General features: G+C 37.3%; 2 protein-coding genes and 1 long non-coding RNA gene across 16 annotated transcripts in view; 1 reads left to right on the top strand and 2 right to left on the bottom strand.

The window, feature by feature from the left end:
- Positions 1–12,491, bottom strand: part of LOC148958984 (uncharacterized) — a 29,994-nt gene extending 17,503 nt beyond the window's left edge. Inside the window, exons 1-3 of the long non-coding RNA XR_016144333.1 lie at positions 12,358–12,491; positions 7,711–7,818; positions 6,904–7,031 (exon numbers count right to left, since the gene is read on the bottom strand). This is a non-coding gene — a long non-coding RNA (uncharacterized LOC148958984). The remainder of the gene's footprint in view (positions 1–6,903; positions 7,032–7,710; positions 7,819–12,357) is intronic.
- LOC148958985 (uncharacterized) lies at positions 2,477–6,899 on the top strand. The gene is made up of 2 exons (XM_089111610.1): positions 2,477–3,293; positions 5,165–6,899. Exons 1-2 carry the CDS (start codon positions 2,699–2,701, stop codon positions 6,001–6,003), a joined length of 1,434 nt encoding a protein of 477 aa, XP_088967736.1. The 5' UTR covers positions 2,477–2,698; the 3' UTR covers positions 6,004–6,899.
- LOC135694047 (uncharacterized) overlaps positions 11,999–18,225 on the bottom strand; it is a 32,647-nt gene continuing 26,420 nt past the window's right edge. For all 14 annotated transcript variants that reach the window (XM_089111591.1, XM_089111592.1, XM_089111593.1 and 11 more), the window contains 4 exons: positions 18,136–18,168; positions 16,729–16,763; positions 14,959–15,016; positions 11,999–14,447 (listed from right to left, as the gene is read on the bottom strand). In XM_089111591.1, coding sequence (XP_088967717.1) covers positions 14,188–14,447; positions 14,959–15,016; positions 16,729–16,763; positions 18,136–18,168 — 386 coding nt within the window. In that variant the 3' untranslated portion in view covers positions 11,999–14,187. The remainder of the gene's footprint in view (positions 14,448–14,958; positions 15,017–16,728; positions 16,764–18,135; positions 18,169–18,225) is intronic.

Raw genomic sequence — 18,225 nt, 5'->3', positions numbered from 1 at the left:
AAGATTTCCGACATAAATTCCCCCATTTTACCACAGCGTGGAGGTTTATTGAACAAACGTTTTCTGCACCCATTATCATTTTGTTTATCTGCTTAGATTGATTTTGAAGAGTCGGTCCAGTTTGTATCGGAGTTAGTCCAACATGTCTTGACATCTCATCCTTTAAAAAAATATTTTAAATTGAGCACCTGTGCTTGGAGAAGAATCCTTATGAACACTGGGAAACTCCTTACCTTAAGCCAATTTAAAAAAGAACTAAAATATCATTTGTTGGGACGAGAACATCAAACATCAAACATCAAACATGATGCCTTGGAAGATCAGCAGTAGCTTCGACTTTTATGTTCGAATAATATGATTGGACAGCTCCGGGTCTGGCTCCGGATCTGGCTCCGGATCTGGCTCCGGGTCTGGCTCCGGATCTGGCTCCGGATCTGGCTCCGGGTCTGGCTCCGGATCTGGCTCCGGGTGTGGCTCCGGGTCTGGCTCCGGATCTGGCTCCGGGTCTGGCTCCGGATCTGGCTCCCGGTCTGGCTCCGGATCTGGCTCCGGGTTTCGGCAAAGCAGGCAGTTGCTTGCCGTGTAGTCAATGATTTGGTGGTTCATTCGTACATCACCTTGTGGAACAGACTTGTAGTCATGGACAATGCTGGCTCCGGGTCTGGCTCTTGATCTGGATCAGGGTCTTTCTCCGAGTCTTGCGCCGGGTCCGGCCAAGTAATGGTAAGAATAAGTATAGGCCTTTTTTGATCAACATTCGGGAGAGGTGAGTGGTTCAAAAGTGTAAGCATGTTCTTTGTGGATGAAAGTCATAGGGGTGGGGGAGAAGAGGTGGGGCGGATGAGCGTCAAATTTTTGCATTGTGGAAAGCTTCACATGGTTTGGCCACATAACAAACCTTTCTGAATTTAAAAGTCATAGCCGTAGGGATCATCTACGAGATTTTGTCTTCTTGTGTTACCAAACGAGTGCCGAACTGTTCACTCCTCACAACTTCCAGCAAAAGAAGATAAGTTCTAAAGCGCATTAGAAGCATCTGTTGGAATTTAATTCCTAAAGGGAAGATTATTTCATAAAAAATGATCAAGGCCGATAAGCATTTTATTTTGATACTAGCAAGCTTTATCTCTACGATACCGCTTTTGTGACAGGAAAATACAGGACAAGGACGCTTAAAACCTTAAAACCCTACATCTTAAAATAACGCCGAATGCTCTCCTGTATAAGCTGTTGAATTTGTTTAGTTGGTCACCCTTTGTATAAGCGCCTACGTAAGGGCCTTCTTACTTTTCTGTATAGGGTATTATCTTTAAAGTTGATGAAAAGTGTTGTCGCCTGAAATCATCACGAACAAACGCATTATCACAACGAAACGCTGTATTTCATTTATTCATTCACGAATCATCACAGTCTAAAATGTAACTGTTTGTTTTATTATCATCGTTTTCTGGCAATCTTTCAGTCATTATAACTGGACTTAATTTTTACAATTGTCGTAAATGTTGGAAACTAAAGACGCAGGACCTTCCGTGTATCCTTACAAGGATGCTCAGCAAACTACCCAACATAAGGCAGTCAGAGTTCTAGACACGAAATTTATCATTTTTTACGAATTAGATTTGAAAGATTAGAAGAATGTATTAGATTGGAAGAAGCTGAAGGATAATTGTGTATCAATATAATTCAATGAAATGGAAATGTATTGAATTTGCCTTCCGTTTTTAATTGAAAAGTAAAAGAAAGAAAGGGTCTAAACGCCATGTTTACAAAAACATATCCATTTGTAAAGTTTTCTTATTTATCAATTTTGCTTCGTATTGCAGACTATATTTTTGGTTGCTTTCCTTAGCAAAGCTAAACCTCGGCGATTTCGGATAAATTTTCAATCCCGTCTTTGATGTTTCATAATTTCGTGCCTGACCAAGCTACATTTGTTTTGGATATTTTTTTAGTTGTGAGTCAACTTTCAGTTTAGTAAAATTTAATCAATGCATATCCAGCTAAATTATTTATGATGTAATTATCGAAGCAAATCGAAACCGCCTTTTCATGACTCACCTGCCAATATGAGCTTGTTTAGCAGCAAGTTTTGTAATGTTGTAAAGGGCATTTTATCAGGGAAAGTTTCTAAGGTTGGGAATGAACTGAGGGGGTTTTAAGCCACGGGTCGCCCCGAGGTCAACCACCAAAACAATTAAAATTGTTATTTACACTGAAATTGAGAAATTTATTCACTTCAGTAATCACAAAGACAACAACATTGAACCTTAAATGACGTCATTGGAGACGAAGATAGATTTTCAGAAATTAATAAATGGGGGAGAGAGTCCCTTCAATTTCAACCTTGGTGTATGCTTTGTTTGTTATAGATTCAAAAATATCCTACTCGGCAACCTGGCACTGGACACATCCATTAGAAATTTTTCTAGCACTGCACCGCCCCTGTTTAGTTGAGGTCTGTACGTAAGCAGTTTCTAAAGAATAACAGTTTGTTGACACTCAATAATACAATTTTCTCACAGAAAATCAATTTAATCTCAGTTTAAAACAAAACTTTGTGGTCAAATTCTGGAGGCGCCACTCTTTGAACAATTCAAACGCGGGTTGCCCGCAGAATAACAATAACATTGTGGTTTGAAAAAGAGCGTGAAAATCGAAATCACAACATTACCAGACATTGAGAACAGTGGTAAGTGCAATGGAAGAAGAGAAAAGGAATGTTAGTTATACAGCTCTCAAGCTTTGTCATGCCAAGAGCCTGCAAGACATTTCAGAATTAAAAAAACTTCGTGAATCTGTGGGCAAGAATATTTTGGAAGCGTGCTTGTTGGTTGACAATCACGAAAGGGATTTATCACAGCATTGCCAGAATCTTAGGCGTACTCGTCAAAATTTCTCTATATTTGAAAAAAAACTATCCGATGCAAGCTTTCATCCAGTTACTAAGAAATACCAGAATGAAAGATACTATGTTTCGTTGTCAAGCGGGGAGGAAGGTTCGGGGCTTCCTTCAAAAAACAGAAGGCCTACGGGCTACAAGGGTGACAAGCGAATGCAATGCAGTGATGCGCAAAGTTTGTCATCAGCCTCAAGTTATTCACCAAAGGAATGTCGCAGGAACAGCATTTGGAAACAAATATCTGTGCCAATTTACGAGGATAGCATCGACAGTGGAGTTTATCTATCAACTGATTTCTGCCAAGAGGTTCTGGATCCCCGAAGTTCTACGTTTTGTTCAGACGACGAGAGGATTCAATATGTAAGCCACAGGTCGCAAATTCGAAAGGATCCTGGTGAGTCTTGTACAATAAGGGGGTGTAATTGGAATAAAAATAGTCTTTTATTGCTCCAAGGGGAATAGAAACACCTTTAACCTCGGGTCGTTCTGTTCCATGTGTTTTTTCATCGCAAGCTCTTTGTCTATTTTTTCTAAACGTTTGTAGTCGACCATTCAAATACCACTGTTTAGCTTATCAAAACACAGAGGACATGCCGTGTTCATTGATTATGAATTTTGAAGCGGTTTGCGACAAAGTTTAGCAATAAATATATTGGATGCGTGTAACAATTTCTCCCTTCCTGACTCATACTTTGGCTCCCGGAAGGTGCAAATTGAAAAATTTATTACCCTCGTGCGCATTCAAATTACTCAAAGGGGCAGGGATTCGATTTTTAAGGTGACTGGAAAATAATGGGAAAACCTATTTTTAAATTGCAGTTTGTAACTTTAAGTTAAAAAATATAAATGAAGTAATTTTTGCATCATATTTTGCTGCTCACTACACAATATGGTTTTTACCGAATCGAAGAAAAGAAAAAGTATTGGGGGAAAGGCAGTGGCGGAAATTCAAACTTTCATTGGGGATAACATCTTGGCTTTAGCTGTAGGCACGTTAAACGACGAAAGCCTGAATTTTTCGACGGGGACGCTAATTGGGGAGGTTGGTAGCACCCCCACACACCCGATTTTACATAACCTGGGAAATGGAATTTTTGAAGGGGGGAAGTTTCGAGATAAATCAGAGAAAGCAAGAAGTGGTACTATCAACAAACCAGAATTAAATTTCATTGATTCTACTTCATTGATTATAACAATTGCAGTTACGAGTTAAGAAAAAAATTATATATTCTTGGCAATTTATGGTCGTGATATTATGTCTGGGTTGCTGTGAAGGACATTGAGTAAAACTTAGCATTGTTTAATTAGGCATTAAGGACCACAAATCGTAACATCCTCATCAAATTCATTATTTTAAACTACAAAAAGTTAGTCTAATCTGTATTTCAATCTTCTACCGACACCCCAAAACTGCGGTTTGGGATCTCCGAAACAACATTTCAGTTGCATTGAACACAGACAAGTCCCTCTTTGGAGTAAGTCACGAAGTTTCGGGGAAGGGGTGGCGGTTGGTTGGTCTATAGCTTTCCCGAAAATAGCTCGACAAAATATGGCAAGAAATTTATGGATACCATCTTTAGCGACAAAAAACTGTCCCTTTGTTATGTAGACTCTTTCTGGTGCAGGCCCTTTATTGTGAGATGATTACGAATCGAAACCACTTACAAACAGAAAAACTATTGTCTGTGAATCTAATTCTTCCCTGTCGTGTTTTAAGTGCATGCCCTGTTGGACATTAGAAGATTGTATGGGCATACACCCTAGCGCATCAAAAGATTGAGCATCAAAAGATTGAGCATCAAAAGATTGAGCATCATAAGATTGAGCATCAAAGGTTGAGCATCAAAAGTTCTCCATCCGGACTAGCATCCTTGAGGATTACCTCACTGTCTTTCTTCAATTAAAACCTTGAGGGATAATAAACCACCCGATGCAAGCTTTGTTTAAGATCTCTGGTCTCCACTATACTACCAGCAGGCCGTTTGCCTGTCCTCCAAACCTTGTCATCTTTTTTAAATGAGCAAGGAAAATTTTCCGCCAACATAAATTGATGAATTTTCAAATGAAGTTTTGCTAGCTCAATGGCGGGTGGTTCTCTTAATTGGCCTTTAAGGGAGGGGGGCTGTCTGCCTCTTTTGTGTCAGTCGTATTTTTTCCATTTTCCAAAGTTGCTATTAGCCTCAAAAATCTTAGAAACTACTTGATAGTTTTTCTTCTTTCTAAAGTATTTTTCAAGAAATTGATAACGGTTCATTTTCTCATCAGCTAACAGCCCTACATCTGATTCGGACACAATGAGCTCCGTTTCGTGCAGAGCCAGCCTTCCGATTGGTACAGCAACGCGGGACCGGGTAAACAGTAAAAGTCAGTTTGTGCTATCAAATACCTGGCGAAGTACTCCAAATATTCTCGAATGCCAAAGTGATGGATCCGCACGGCGTCGTTGCTCACTCACTGATGCTTCCTTTAGCGATCAACCCTTTCCGACCAATCGAAAAACGCGGTTGATGCCCAGAGAAAACAGGAGTGTTTCAAGAAAATGTGACTGGAAAAGTATGCCGGAGCTTGTCTCTTCGAAAAGAAAGGACGAAAATTGCAATAAAAATAAAGTGAAGAAGAAAAAAAGAGGGTTCTTCTATTTGATGCGAAGATTGACAAAGACTGGGGAATATGTTTTGAAAGATGACACGGGTGAAACAAAGCAATCTCGGAGAAAACGTCATTCGAAAAAGGAAAAATGTAGCGGCAATTGGAGTATTGGGTCTCCAGCGTTTGGATCACCCCTGGGAAGAGTAGTTGAAGTTATCGAAGGCAAGGAAAATCTGTATCGAGTTGAGATAAAGCTGCCATCTAATGGCCTGTATGGTTTCTATATACAGCAGGGCTTCAAGAAAATAAAAAAGGGAATATTCATCGGATCATTCGTGAATGAGCAAACCGAGAAACTGTTTTCAGGAATCTTGAGACGGGGGGATGAAATTATTCGACTGAACTCGTTAATTGATGATAAGTTAACTTTGAAAAATGCTTTAGAACTTTTGAGTAATGATGAGCTATTAAGTATCATTTTGTTGCCGTATTCTCATCGAAAAAGTAGACACTGAGGTTGTTTATTTATTCGTATAAAGGCAATTGCCTGTAAGCTACTTTAGAAAATTTCATATTAACTATTTTTTTTATTTTCCATGTTTTCATATTTGAGGTTAGTATGTCTTTGAGCTAATCACAAGGGGGGGAGGGGGGTGTTGCGTTGAATTTTCTTTTTAGCAGATCTGTTGATGAAGATGAGATTTTTCAAAAATCCGCATGCTATGTTCTATATTTTATGATAAAAGATGGAAACTGTAATACTGACTCAGTAAGGAATTACGTAGTCTCTTCTTAGTACGCAAGGAAAGATGGTTAGGCATCAGAATCATCAGTATGCTCGGTTGGCTCGCATTGTAGGCCAAGTGACTAGGTTGCATTGCCTGTATATACAGACGCATATTTTAGAAACCTGGTTTTTGTACATATTTATAATGCTTTAATATTGAAGCATGTTATCAGCGCATCGTAACTGCTCTATTAACACCGGGGGCTTTTTTGGTCCCAGATTTTATAGGGAGTGGCTAAAAGAGCGAGGGACCAATCAGGGTGGAAAGGGAGGTTGATACAAAGACCGAACAGATAAAATGCTTTTGCAGTCGGGAACTGTCTCCGTGGTATTAAGGAGTGAACCGAAAATCTTATTGGTTATTTACTAAGCGAGCTCTCTTAATTGCTTTGAAACCTGTTCGAATATGATGGCTTTTTTTTCATACACACCGACTTGCGGATAATTTGTTTGTAAAGAATATCAAGCTTGTACTAAGCAATTTATGAATATAAGCATAGATTTTCTGTATTCCACACAACTCGTCGTTAATTTTGCACTAAAACCATCTGCAGGTAACCGATTCGTCAACCAAGAATAAAAAGTTTATTCATTTGTTTTTTTTAATAAGGATGGAAATAAATAGTACCTGTGTTTTTACTCTTCCTTTTCTGCATCGTAATAACTCTGCATGCAGTAAAGCAAAGATGAGGCCCCCAGGTGCCTATTTCGCTTCCCCAGTCTTTGGCCGGCCACTTTTTGTTCTTGCAGAAGGTGCTGTGGTGAAAATCGAGAGATCGCATTTTACAATCATGAACTCCATGTAACTAAAAACAAAAGAACGAAAATGTTGTTAATTTACATCCTTAGAGTGAGATGTTCTCAAAGAAAAATGAGAATTATCTGCTACAAACCCCAACATCTCACCCTGAGCAAGTAGCGTATTTTACTTGTTATGTACGAAGAATGAGTACATGAAGGGGGGATTTTGCTCAGCTCGATGGGCATCCATATATATATATATATATATATATATATATATATATTTTCTAATAGGAGCGATGCAAGGCTCAAGCCACAAAGGGGGTGGGGGAGGGGCTGGCCGCTCTAGTTCTCTGCTAAATAGAAGATTTAAATCAGCCAAAATTTTAATATGGATACACGTTCAGATTCTGGCTGCAAAAGTTTACTCAACATTTATATGCATAGAAGCACTTATAGAGTAAACATCTAATTACAGAGAACTATAAGTTTATTTGAAATATATTAATGACGTCAGTGGTGTACTTGGCTCTATTACTTGATGAAGGAACTCTTTTCTGGGTGGCTAACCAGAGCCTAGAAGCCGGTAGGGTCGAAAACCACGAAGAAGGTCTTAAACCATGAAACCCAACCTCTTGTTTCATATGTTTTTAAGAAAGGCTTTGGAAGCGTGGAGATATTGTCTAGGGCAAACCTGAGCATCTTACGGCCTGTAGGCCGCATCCGGCCTTTTAACGTTTCTGTCCGGCCTGCGCGAGGGTGTTATCAACCAGTCCATGAGCTTTGGTTTTTCCCACTTGACCTACAACAATTTCACGGATTCATATAAATTATCTACGTAATACTTTGATCTTCCTGATAACCAGTAGCAGCAAAAATATAGCATGATTTATTGCTTTTTATATTGGGTGAAAATTAAAATTGCTTAAGAAAGCTATCGTTGGACTGGCCTTCCAACACGGTTCAGGTTTGTCATATGAACCCTTGTAAAAATAACTGTCTACCATTGGTCCAGGGGGAGAGCGGCAACTGCCTGGGTTCTGTTGCAATGGTTACATTTTCGATCGAAAACTACTGACTTTCTTGGAATGTTTTTGACATTCAAAAAAGTTTTTAACTTTAAGGAAGATTTCCGTCGTCTTCCAGCATTGCCTTTATTCTGACTGACTTATTGAAACTTGTAGTTGAGAGAAAATGTAAGTAAAACTAGCACTGCTAAAATACAAATTGTGTTCCACGCCTTTCAGCATTTAAAATACTGCGCATGCGCTTGAAGAAATCATTGCTCTTATTGTAAACCCGTGGTCGGAAAATTTGCAAGCTGTGCTGCCCCCCTTCCTCCTTATAGTCACTATCAATGATGCACCTGCAGTTTTGCTAAAGTAAGCGTATAGTCTCCAGAAGCTACAATGCCTGCCAAAAGTCTTGGAACACTGACATCAATTTCCAAGGTCAAAACCAATCATCCCCCTCTCCCCCACGGAACAATGTTGGTTTACTATCAAACGGGTTAGGATTTTAGGAAGCACTTTCTTTTGCGCTTCTTTTATGATACTTCGCTAAATCATCAACATTGTTTGAGGGGGAGGGGGCGGAAGTAGCAATTTTTTTTCATGAAAGGAATGAAAGATATCAAATGCAGCGTAAATTGGTGGGTGTTCCAAGTACTTTTGGCAGGCATTGTACTATAGTTATGCAAAGAATTTAAAGATTTTGAAATTTTTCTGCTATCCCTGCAAATAGTGCAGTTTAATCTGCATGAAGCAGTGGATTATATGTCAATTTATTTTTACGTTTATACCCTTATTTCCAAATTTTAAAAACGACTTCTCGATATTATTTACTTATATTGCAAACAAAGTAAAGAAACATCCTGCATTACCATCATTTTCTACAGTGGAAATTATTCTGCTAAAAATTATAAATATTTCATTCAGACAGTATCCTTTGATTCCACTGTTGACGTTATAACAAAGCCCTTTTCCCCATGACGTAACGAACACCATTAATTATCAACAAATGCGCTCTTTTATTTTTCCTTTTACAAAGAAAATAATTCATGATCAAATTCAGGATTAAAATAAAGTTTGATTGCCATTTGATTGCCAAATGATTGCCATTTAATATATTTTTCTTCTTCAGATAAAAAAACTTCTGCACTCATTTTCTGATAACAACAATTTACCAAAATACAACACACGCCTCGAAATTTTTCAAAATTGAGAACAAAAAGCTAGCAGGGGGTATACTCCCCCCCCCCCCACCTTTTTGCAATAATAGGTAAGAAAATTCTTGGAAAGTTTACTCTAACGGATCCTAAGTAGCAGCAATTCTTCTTGACTGGAAACCCTTTCTGCTCATTCTCTCGGCGTTAAATCTTGTTTAATGATATGTTGTATTTTCTAACTTTGTAAGCTTGATATTTTATTACCCTCAAGCTAATTATATCTACTTTATAGTAATTAAAATTTTCTCTGAATCGTAGTTTTTTTATATAACAAGTGAAAAGAAGCAATTATTTCTAAAAGGGGTGTTTTCCGGCGTTCTTAAGGGCGTAGCCTCAAAAAATTCTGGTCACGCCATTTGCAGCCTCCTCACTTTTAGACTAGTCGCGCGGTGCCTGGGTGATATTCTATATCTAAAGTTAAATGACGTGCTTTGTTTTCAATTTTATTTAGTTTTTCAAGATGTTATCAATATTGATTCTGGCAAAATTGATAGAAACGGGACTACGAACATCCAAGAAGAGAGCATAAGAATCGATCGCCTATGTAAAAATCCCTTGAAGAACTCAAAATATCATGACTTACGGTAGCATAATTGTCTTACTTTGAGTTGTTCATAGCAAAATTAGCTCTTTTCCTACAGAGTTTAATTAATTTATCGCCCTGTGAATTCATTGTTTCGTCCTGTGATAAATTAGAGGGCTGTTGCAATTATTTAATGCTTGAGACTTAATGGTGCTTTAATTAACATTTCTCCGATTCCAAACCAATCTGATTTTTTTTCAATTAAAATGTTGTTATCACATTGAGCATATTAGTTTTCGCATTTCATCCTCCCTCAAGCAATATGCTACGATCTTTATTTTTCAAACTACATATTTCTCAGGCACCGTGGAGCGCTGAGAAAAGTGGGGGGTCTAAAAAAGTGGGGGGGGGGCTAACCGTATAAAAAGTGGATTTAATGGTAATTTATTACTTAATATTTGGAATTTTTTACAAAAAGTAGGAGGCCGTCGATGCTTGGTCTCTCTCTAAGGCTTCAAAACTTTCACTGCCAAAGTAACGTGACCCTATAGGCGGGAAAGATACGAACAAAATGCAATCTCTTTTGTGCGTACGAATCAGTTCGAGGTGAATTCATGTAACCAGCATCAGCTCAACCATTTTTATATTCAATAGATACCTACGCCGAAATGGTCAATAACCTTTTTACAAACTAAGGAGCCATTTAAATATGGTTTAAATACTCCTATAAATCAAATCCCAATTAATCCAAAAGATTAATATCTGAGTTTATCATAGGTCCATTAATATACAGCTACCATTTCAATTGAAATAACAAGTATAGCGAGAATAAGAATCAACTTCAAACTTAAAAAGAACTTTTCGATAAATGATGTATTTTGCTAGTTACAAATGTCAGAATGTCTCAAATGTTTAATCATACTACTCTTATCTACAATATCTATATCATATTAAGAAGAGAGAGAGAGAGAGAGAGAGAGAGCTATTGTGACTCAATTGTGGTCTTCATTATCAGCATCAGCTACAAGCATGTTGAATACGTTCTTAGAATATCTCTTACCATCTCTTACTATCCAAACTTTGCAAACGCACGGACCATGACAAAAATCTGTTCCCCAAAATTCATAGAAAATTGGGCACAACTTTCGTAGAAATTTAATCTAGCCAAGGATTTGACAGCATTGGCTTAGGGAACTGCCATTGAAAGTAGGAATGTTGCGTTTTTATATCCTGGTATTATGTTGGTAGACAATACAGTCTTTCCGAGGAGATATCTTTCTAGATAAAAAGAATACGCTACAATTTGGCGTTGAGTCCATTCAATATATGGGAGCGAAACTCTGGAGTGACCTATCAGCTGCTGACATTCGCGACTGTACCTCGAGATTTTTATTCAAAAAGAATTTGAAACATCACTTGCTAAATACTATGTGAATGCCTAAATGAAATTTTATTCGATACATTTAACACATTTTTTAATTGCCATTGCATTTATAGTTCTGATAGACGACAGGGGGGCTCTCATCTCGTTGGATTACCTACTTTGCAAGCTCCTCCGAAAGAATTCTACTATAGGTAGTTGTATTTTGTTGTTGTTTTCTCCTCAATGTTGTTATTATCAGTATATTGTTAATAATTATTATTGTAGTAGATACTAAATCAGATCAAATCAGATTAGCTTAAAATACATCCCAGAATGATTTCTTGCTTCTGTAACGTTTGATAGGTTTCTTACACCTCGAGGCCCTAGAAAATTATATATCACCCCAGTCCCCTCTCTTTGTGACCCTGGGTAGGTTTAGGCTATCAAAGTTTGTGAAAAGTACGGAAAATTTGCTCGCTTTGACTATAAGTTATAGCTTCACCACTGCACACTTTCACTGTTTATCACCACACAAAACCGTTTTATATAACTACACAAACTGGTTATCACTGCACCATAAAACTAGGTATGTTTTGGGTGGGCTTTCGGTTATCCGCAAAAAGTCCAAATTTTCCGATAAGAACGCAAATTACGGGGGGTCTGAGCCCCCATGCCCCCATGCCCCAAAAATTTCCACCACTGAATCCTCCAAAATTAGACCAACCCCCCTGGGGCACAGATATAAATAGAAACCCACATGTACAATATTTACCTGATCACATGGGGGTTTGAATGGACATGACCCAGTTCAGCCCGTAGCAATGTCCTGAATGACATAACGGAAATTTTCAAGTCAAAGAGACAGACACTTTCCGGGTGAAAAGGCTTAATTGCAAAAAATTGATAACGATTCTAACCATTTACACCCATTAACGATTTTTTCAAATTAATCAAAATACAATATGTACCCATAAAACGATGTCCATAATACGAAAATAGCGTTGTCTAATTAAAAAACCTAGCATAGATAAAAGCGATACTGGAATAGATGTCATAGATGCCAAAACGTACTTGGAGACCCACGATTTGCTGATTTTAGCCAAGAAGTTCCTTTGCACGTATGACAACTAGAAAATTTGATAAGCTTCTTAGTCCCTTATAATGAATAATCGCACTTTTGCGGCATGGAAACAACTGGTTTGAGAGCAAATATCGTTTGAAATCTCACCTTGAAATTCTGATTCTTTACCAACTTTCTTTCAATTAAGTTAACGGCAAAAGTAACCAACAGTACAAGGAGATTTTTCCGGTGAATCGTAAGATATTCTGGAAAATGGGAACTTGGCAGCCTAGTAAATCTGGTTTCCAAACAGCGTGTGCTGCAGAATAGCAAACCTCGCTTAGAGTTTGCACAGACCGCAATTGACGAGGAAGCACTTCATGCTTTTAACGTCTTTAGGGAATATTCGAGGTTTTTATGTTCAAAAGAACCAAGCTCAATGCTTAATTTCAGTTTTACCGGGGGAGGGGAGTGGGTTTGGGCGAACAACTTTTGGGAACACGAATTTTTATCACTTATGATAACCGTAATTAAAGTGAAATTTAAGATAACAAAAAGATCTAAATATCGGTTGTGGTACCCTTATCAATATTTTCTTAACAAACTTTGCCGAAAAAGACACTATTCTAACCCTATCTTACTACTAGTAAAATAAAATTAGTATAAAATTCACATCAGGCCTGATGTATGTAAAATGATGTTCCGTTTACAAAACTCATAAAAACGTACAAAATGCGTAGAAAGTGAATGAAATTAAAAGGGCTATCTTTAACATACTAACTAGGGGGGGCATCCAGCCTTTGTGACTTTCCATTGTTTTAAACAATAGATCATTGTCCTCCTCTTTATATAAGGAAAGACTTGTCCCCGCAGCTAATTTCCCCTTTAAAAGGCTATGGAAATTAATTAAGTGAAATTTAGACAATATGGGCAATCCTAAATATAGAAGACATGTAAGAGTGTCAGGAAACCCAACGTAATAATGTCCGATGAGGAATTTTCATAATGGATAACTCTGGGATCAAGAATAAAAGATGGGGTTTAAAGAATCGGAGGCCATGGCCAAATCCAAAATTGAATATTTGGGGGGACGGAGAGAGGATCAATTTTGAAAAACAATTAATGAAGATAGAGCATTGCTAAAAGTGGTCGCAAAAACATTTTGAATTTAAAGTTACGATAAACGTTTTTGACACGATATTTGGTTTTCTCTCCCTAAAAGTAAAGGTATCAACGGAATCAGATAAAACTATACAACATTCGATGCACAAGAACGTGGCGATTCCAACCATATCAAAATAATTTGCAAATATTGTTAAATGATATTTTTCAGGCAACTTTATTGCTCAAATGAGTGTACCACCTTCAAAAGCTATTTTGTACCCTTGCGTTTGAGGTATCAAAATCTGACTTGTATCAGCAGAAAGCGCAGATCCTAAGCTACCATGTAACACAGCCGTGCATGGGATACATGGATGTGCCGGCGATATTGTAAATGAGACATGGGACCACAACCGCAAAGCAACGATAATCGGCTTTACAGGTCAAGAGATTTTTAGACCTCAACTAAAAGTTTTGATAAAGAAATTCTGGAAACCTTCGTTTACATGGGATTTCTTCCATTTTCAAAATTTCTGTTAGTTTCAAATTTGGTATCATTGTGTTCCTTGAAAGTTCGGCTACTTGAATGTGAAATAATCGAAAAATGGATGTTTTCATCCAGAAAACGTTTACCGTAACCTACAAATTTCTAATCAATCTTTCTGTCGATGAAACAAGTGGTTGAAATAAAATGCTGATATCGTCAAAAATCTTGAAACAAATAAACGAAGGGAGCGTTTATTCCCGACACAAGAAAATTGCTGTCGAAAGTTTTGAAAGTAACGTTCGGATTTCGGGACTACGATCTGAAAATGGCTAGAAAGGGGACGATATTACGAACGTAAAGTGACTTTTTAATGCATTAAATTACATTAAAATGTTTACACGTACTTCAGTTTATATACTGTGAAACTCTTCATGGTACCTTGTGAGATCTCCTTTTCTTCCCATTATTTGTAATGCTCCTAAAAGTTGCGCGCAAGATGCGTTCGGCTCACGTGCCACAATGTCCCGAGTTAAGGCCCAGCCATCATGAATTTCAATTTCGCTAAGATCGCGTGTTATGTAACGGTATATTTGCACGAGATCTTTTTTGTATAACTTAAGCTGCTGTATTTGTGCACCAATATTTCTATTTTCATCATCTATAGATTGATCTAGTGAATAAAATAAGATTGTGAATGAAGATTGGGAATATAATATTTCAAACATAGTAAACGGTTTAAAAAGCTCAAAAAGAAAAAAGTATTACTATCATACTATAACTAATAGCAAATTTGATTTAACTGGATTCAAATTCTGGTACAAAACACAAACTAGTTGCATAAATTATAAATAAATCAGTTAAAGCACAAAACAACAGCAATAACATTATCAAAGCGAAAAGCCGAAGCAGCATTCATTGCGAGGAGCCTTCCTACTAGAGGACTAATACTCATAAATGCAACATACAAACTACAAAAATGTCTCAATCTACATTGGGACGCCGCGGTGCCAAAAAAATTTTCTGAACAAGCCCCAGAGAACATCTCCTACTTCTTACGGAAAATATACTGACCCATTAAGGACAGGTAAAACAACAACAACATCATTCTAAAACGAGGCATGTGAGAAGTCTTTCAGCCATCAAATCAATAAAAGAACCAAAATTTTTTTTATGTGGCTTACCAGCTTTTGCACCACATTCACAGCACAGTTTCAGTTTCAAAAGATTCTTTGCTGTCACCTTGAAAAGCAGAGAAAGCTATTTCACTGAAAAGTATTTCGAAATGTAAGTAAGGCAAATGACATGCTAATCCTTTCGTGTAATAGCATCAGCTGTTAAAAAACATTCGACATGAAGGTCGAAGAGAACAACGACTTCTGTCGTATATTACAAAATTAATCGGTTATGTTATATCGTTTCTTGTATATAATTCAAAAGACCAACGAAGTAGTCATTTTCCATGTCATAAAAATCAATGTTGAGAACTCTTGGATTTTGAACAAATAATCTGAGAGAACATTAGCAAAAATCTTTACTTTGCAAAATCAGCTAGATCTGTAAGGAAGATTAGGATGAATTTGGACCCATGAGTTCACGTCCCCCCAGTTCTCGGAGGGATCAAATTTTATCATTCGTCTAAATTTGATGAGAAAATGTTAGGGGAGAGGTAATATTCTAACAGCGTACTTTTTCTGATGTAATCTCTTGATTTTCAAACTGCCTTTATGTAACCAAAATTGAGTCATGGGCGTTCCCTTCAGATAAAATCAGCGTCCCCTTAAATATTGGTAAAAGGCGTTTTCTGGTGATACAAGGGCGTAGACTAAACATTTTTGTCTTGATCCCCCCCCCCCCCAGAGCTTAGTGACTGGCACCGCCATTGCCATGAATATAGGCCTTCCTCCATCCAGCCACTTTACTTTGGCCCTGGTTTTAAAACTTCAAAATTCAAACATAAAGTACAAGAATACGCAAAGTCAATTAACAAAAAAAATTACAATTATTACTAGAAGACAAATTATATAATCTCTGCAATTCATATTGAGGTTATGTAGGAGGGAGAAGTTATTTTTGGTGTTTGGATAATAAATGTTCTGCATCGATTTACGATTTAAAGTTACATTGCAGTCTGTAAGACGTCGAATTTATTAGTGTTAAAGAACAGCAAGAAAAAAAAAATCTTAGGGTAAAAAAAGAAACAGAGAGACAAAAAAGAGTAAAGGATTGAGACGTCACAATTTTCTTCATTTTTATTGTGTAGTTAGGCCTTATTAGGCAGGAAAGGTCTTTCATTAGAAAGTTGGGGTGCTATACTTTGCCTAGCTTTATAAAAGCCATTTTTTGCAGCTTTAGCTGAAAGATATTCTAGTAGGGTTCTCTTCAATTTGCAACCTATTCTGTTCCGAATCTTGACACTTTAAAGACAATAAACTTTTTCCCGGCAATGTTTTGGGCAAATTTATGGATTATGAACTTTTTCAAAGAAATCACTGAAGACTAGTATGAAGTTTATTTTGTTCCAATTAACCAAGTTCAATTAATAAGAGCCCTTGATTAGCGTTTAAATCCTTAAACTAAGCAAAGAAAACATTAATCCGTAAACTAACCTCGAATCGTCGTTGGGCCATATCGCAGAAAATATGAACCAGATTTAACTGATTTTGCATATTTAGAGACATTTCAAAATGTTCTTTCTGCCCATATGTTCAAAAATTCATTTTCTACGTTCTATTTCAGTGATGCTATCATTATTGGCCAGAAAAAAACTACTTCGTTTGGCGCGGGGCCCTGGGCTATTGCCTAGTTGGCCTTTGCGTTAACCTTTGCGTTAATCCAGCCCTGGTGTCATGTCTTGTGGCATTTAAACACTGTTATCTATGTAAAAAGGAATAGAGCTAGCTTATAATTTTTGAAAGCAAAAAATAAAAAGCAAAAAAATTAGTTTATTCTACCTCTATCTTTTGGGTCAGTGTTTCATCCTCTGTTTCTACGGATAAAAGAAGGTCAAAGATTGTTTTATTTAAATATTCTTAAAATACGCACTGTTAAAAGGTTCATTTGCATTGTGGGATCATACATGTTGAAACGAGCAAACAATTTATGATTACAACGAAGATCAACTTTGCTTAAATACCCTATGGGTGGATAGACGCACAGTATAGCAAAATTTCGGTCTGATACAAGTCTGAGCAAATCAGAAAACAGATTCCAATTTCTAGATCTTATCCGACAGCCAGAGGCAGAGTCAGGAAAACATCACGGCCCCACGGCCACTGGCCGGAGGAAGTTGTAGAAACAAAAGGGAATCGAGGAAGGTGGCCAAAAATTTGGAGGCATAAGGAAAATAAAAAATCCTATTGCCTTTGGGCTTCCAAAATGCAGTCAGGCAAAAACAAAAAAATAATCAACATTTATAAACCTCCTGTTTTTAAGATTAAAGTTGTTACAGAACTGCTTTGCACTGTAAAATTTAGGCGCAAACTTTTACAATTTATTATTTAAATTATGACACGCATTTGTAATTAATAGACATAGGGATGTTACTTTTTATCGGTTCCAAAAATATCTATAATTGAAAACAAACTACAATTTTTAATAATGTTTTGAAAAAACAGAGTTGCAAGAAAAGGGGTTAAAACTAGTTGAGTACCCCAACTTTCAGACCACGCCCATTTAATCAATGTAAAAATGAGGAAGGTTTTATATAGTAAGACACGCTTGGCCGGAGGAAGATTGATAACATTTCTGGACTCTAGCCAGAGGTTCTTTTTAGGGAAATTAACTCTTTTTAAACGAAGAAGGCTGGGTCATGTAGCCGTAAACAAACATTTTTTGAGGGACAGCCTTTGGGTATTAGGGATTTTGTTTACAAATCTACAATGCACGGTCTGGCGAAATGGCAATTCATGAAATCTCTACGCTTGCGGCGATTGGCTTTCGTTATATCCATTGTTCGTGGACCTATTTCTGAAGTGCTTTGGGGCATGAAATGATGTCAAAATCTTTCGTGCCAAATCACCCTTCAGTTGCTGTGGTGGATTCATCATCCCAAAGCTTCAATAAAACAACATTGTCTCGCGTCCTTACAAGTGACCTACCCCTTTAAACAGCAGAAAATAGCAATGGAACTGAAATAACAACAGACGTATCGTGCGCATGAAAACAAATAAGACAAATACTTTTGCAGCTTTCTATTTATTCCATTCGAGTGTTGGTCCTCTTGTTTAAGATCAAAATGCGTCAATAAAATGTACAATATTCACTTTGTCCCCTTGTTTCAGAAAAAATACTTGCTTCTACTAAATATCAAAATGAACAATTATAAAGCATTCTAGTAGAAATAACTCTTCAAAACTTACTCTTCATCACGCTATTAGATCGCTTCAGGGAGTCTGCAAAGAGGGAAAAAACATTGCCTTAGAACAAGCATGCTTTTTGCCCAAATATCT

This window comes from Rhopilema esculentum, chromosome 11 (genome assembly GCF_057945365.1).
Source record: "Rhopilema esculentum isolate cy_ngs chromosome 11, ASM5794536v1, whole genome shotgun sequence".
Lineage (NCBI taxonomy): Eukaryota > Metazoa > Cnidaria > Scyphozoa > Rhizostomeae > Rhizostomatidae > Rhopilema > Rhopilema esculentum.
Note: the sequence above shows the minus strand (reverse complement) of the source record. Positions and strands in the feature narration are given on the sequence as shown.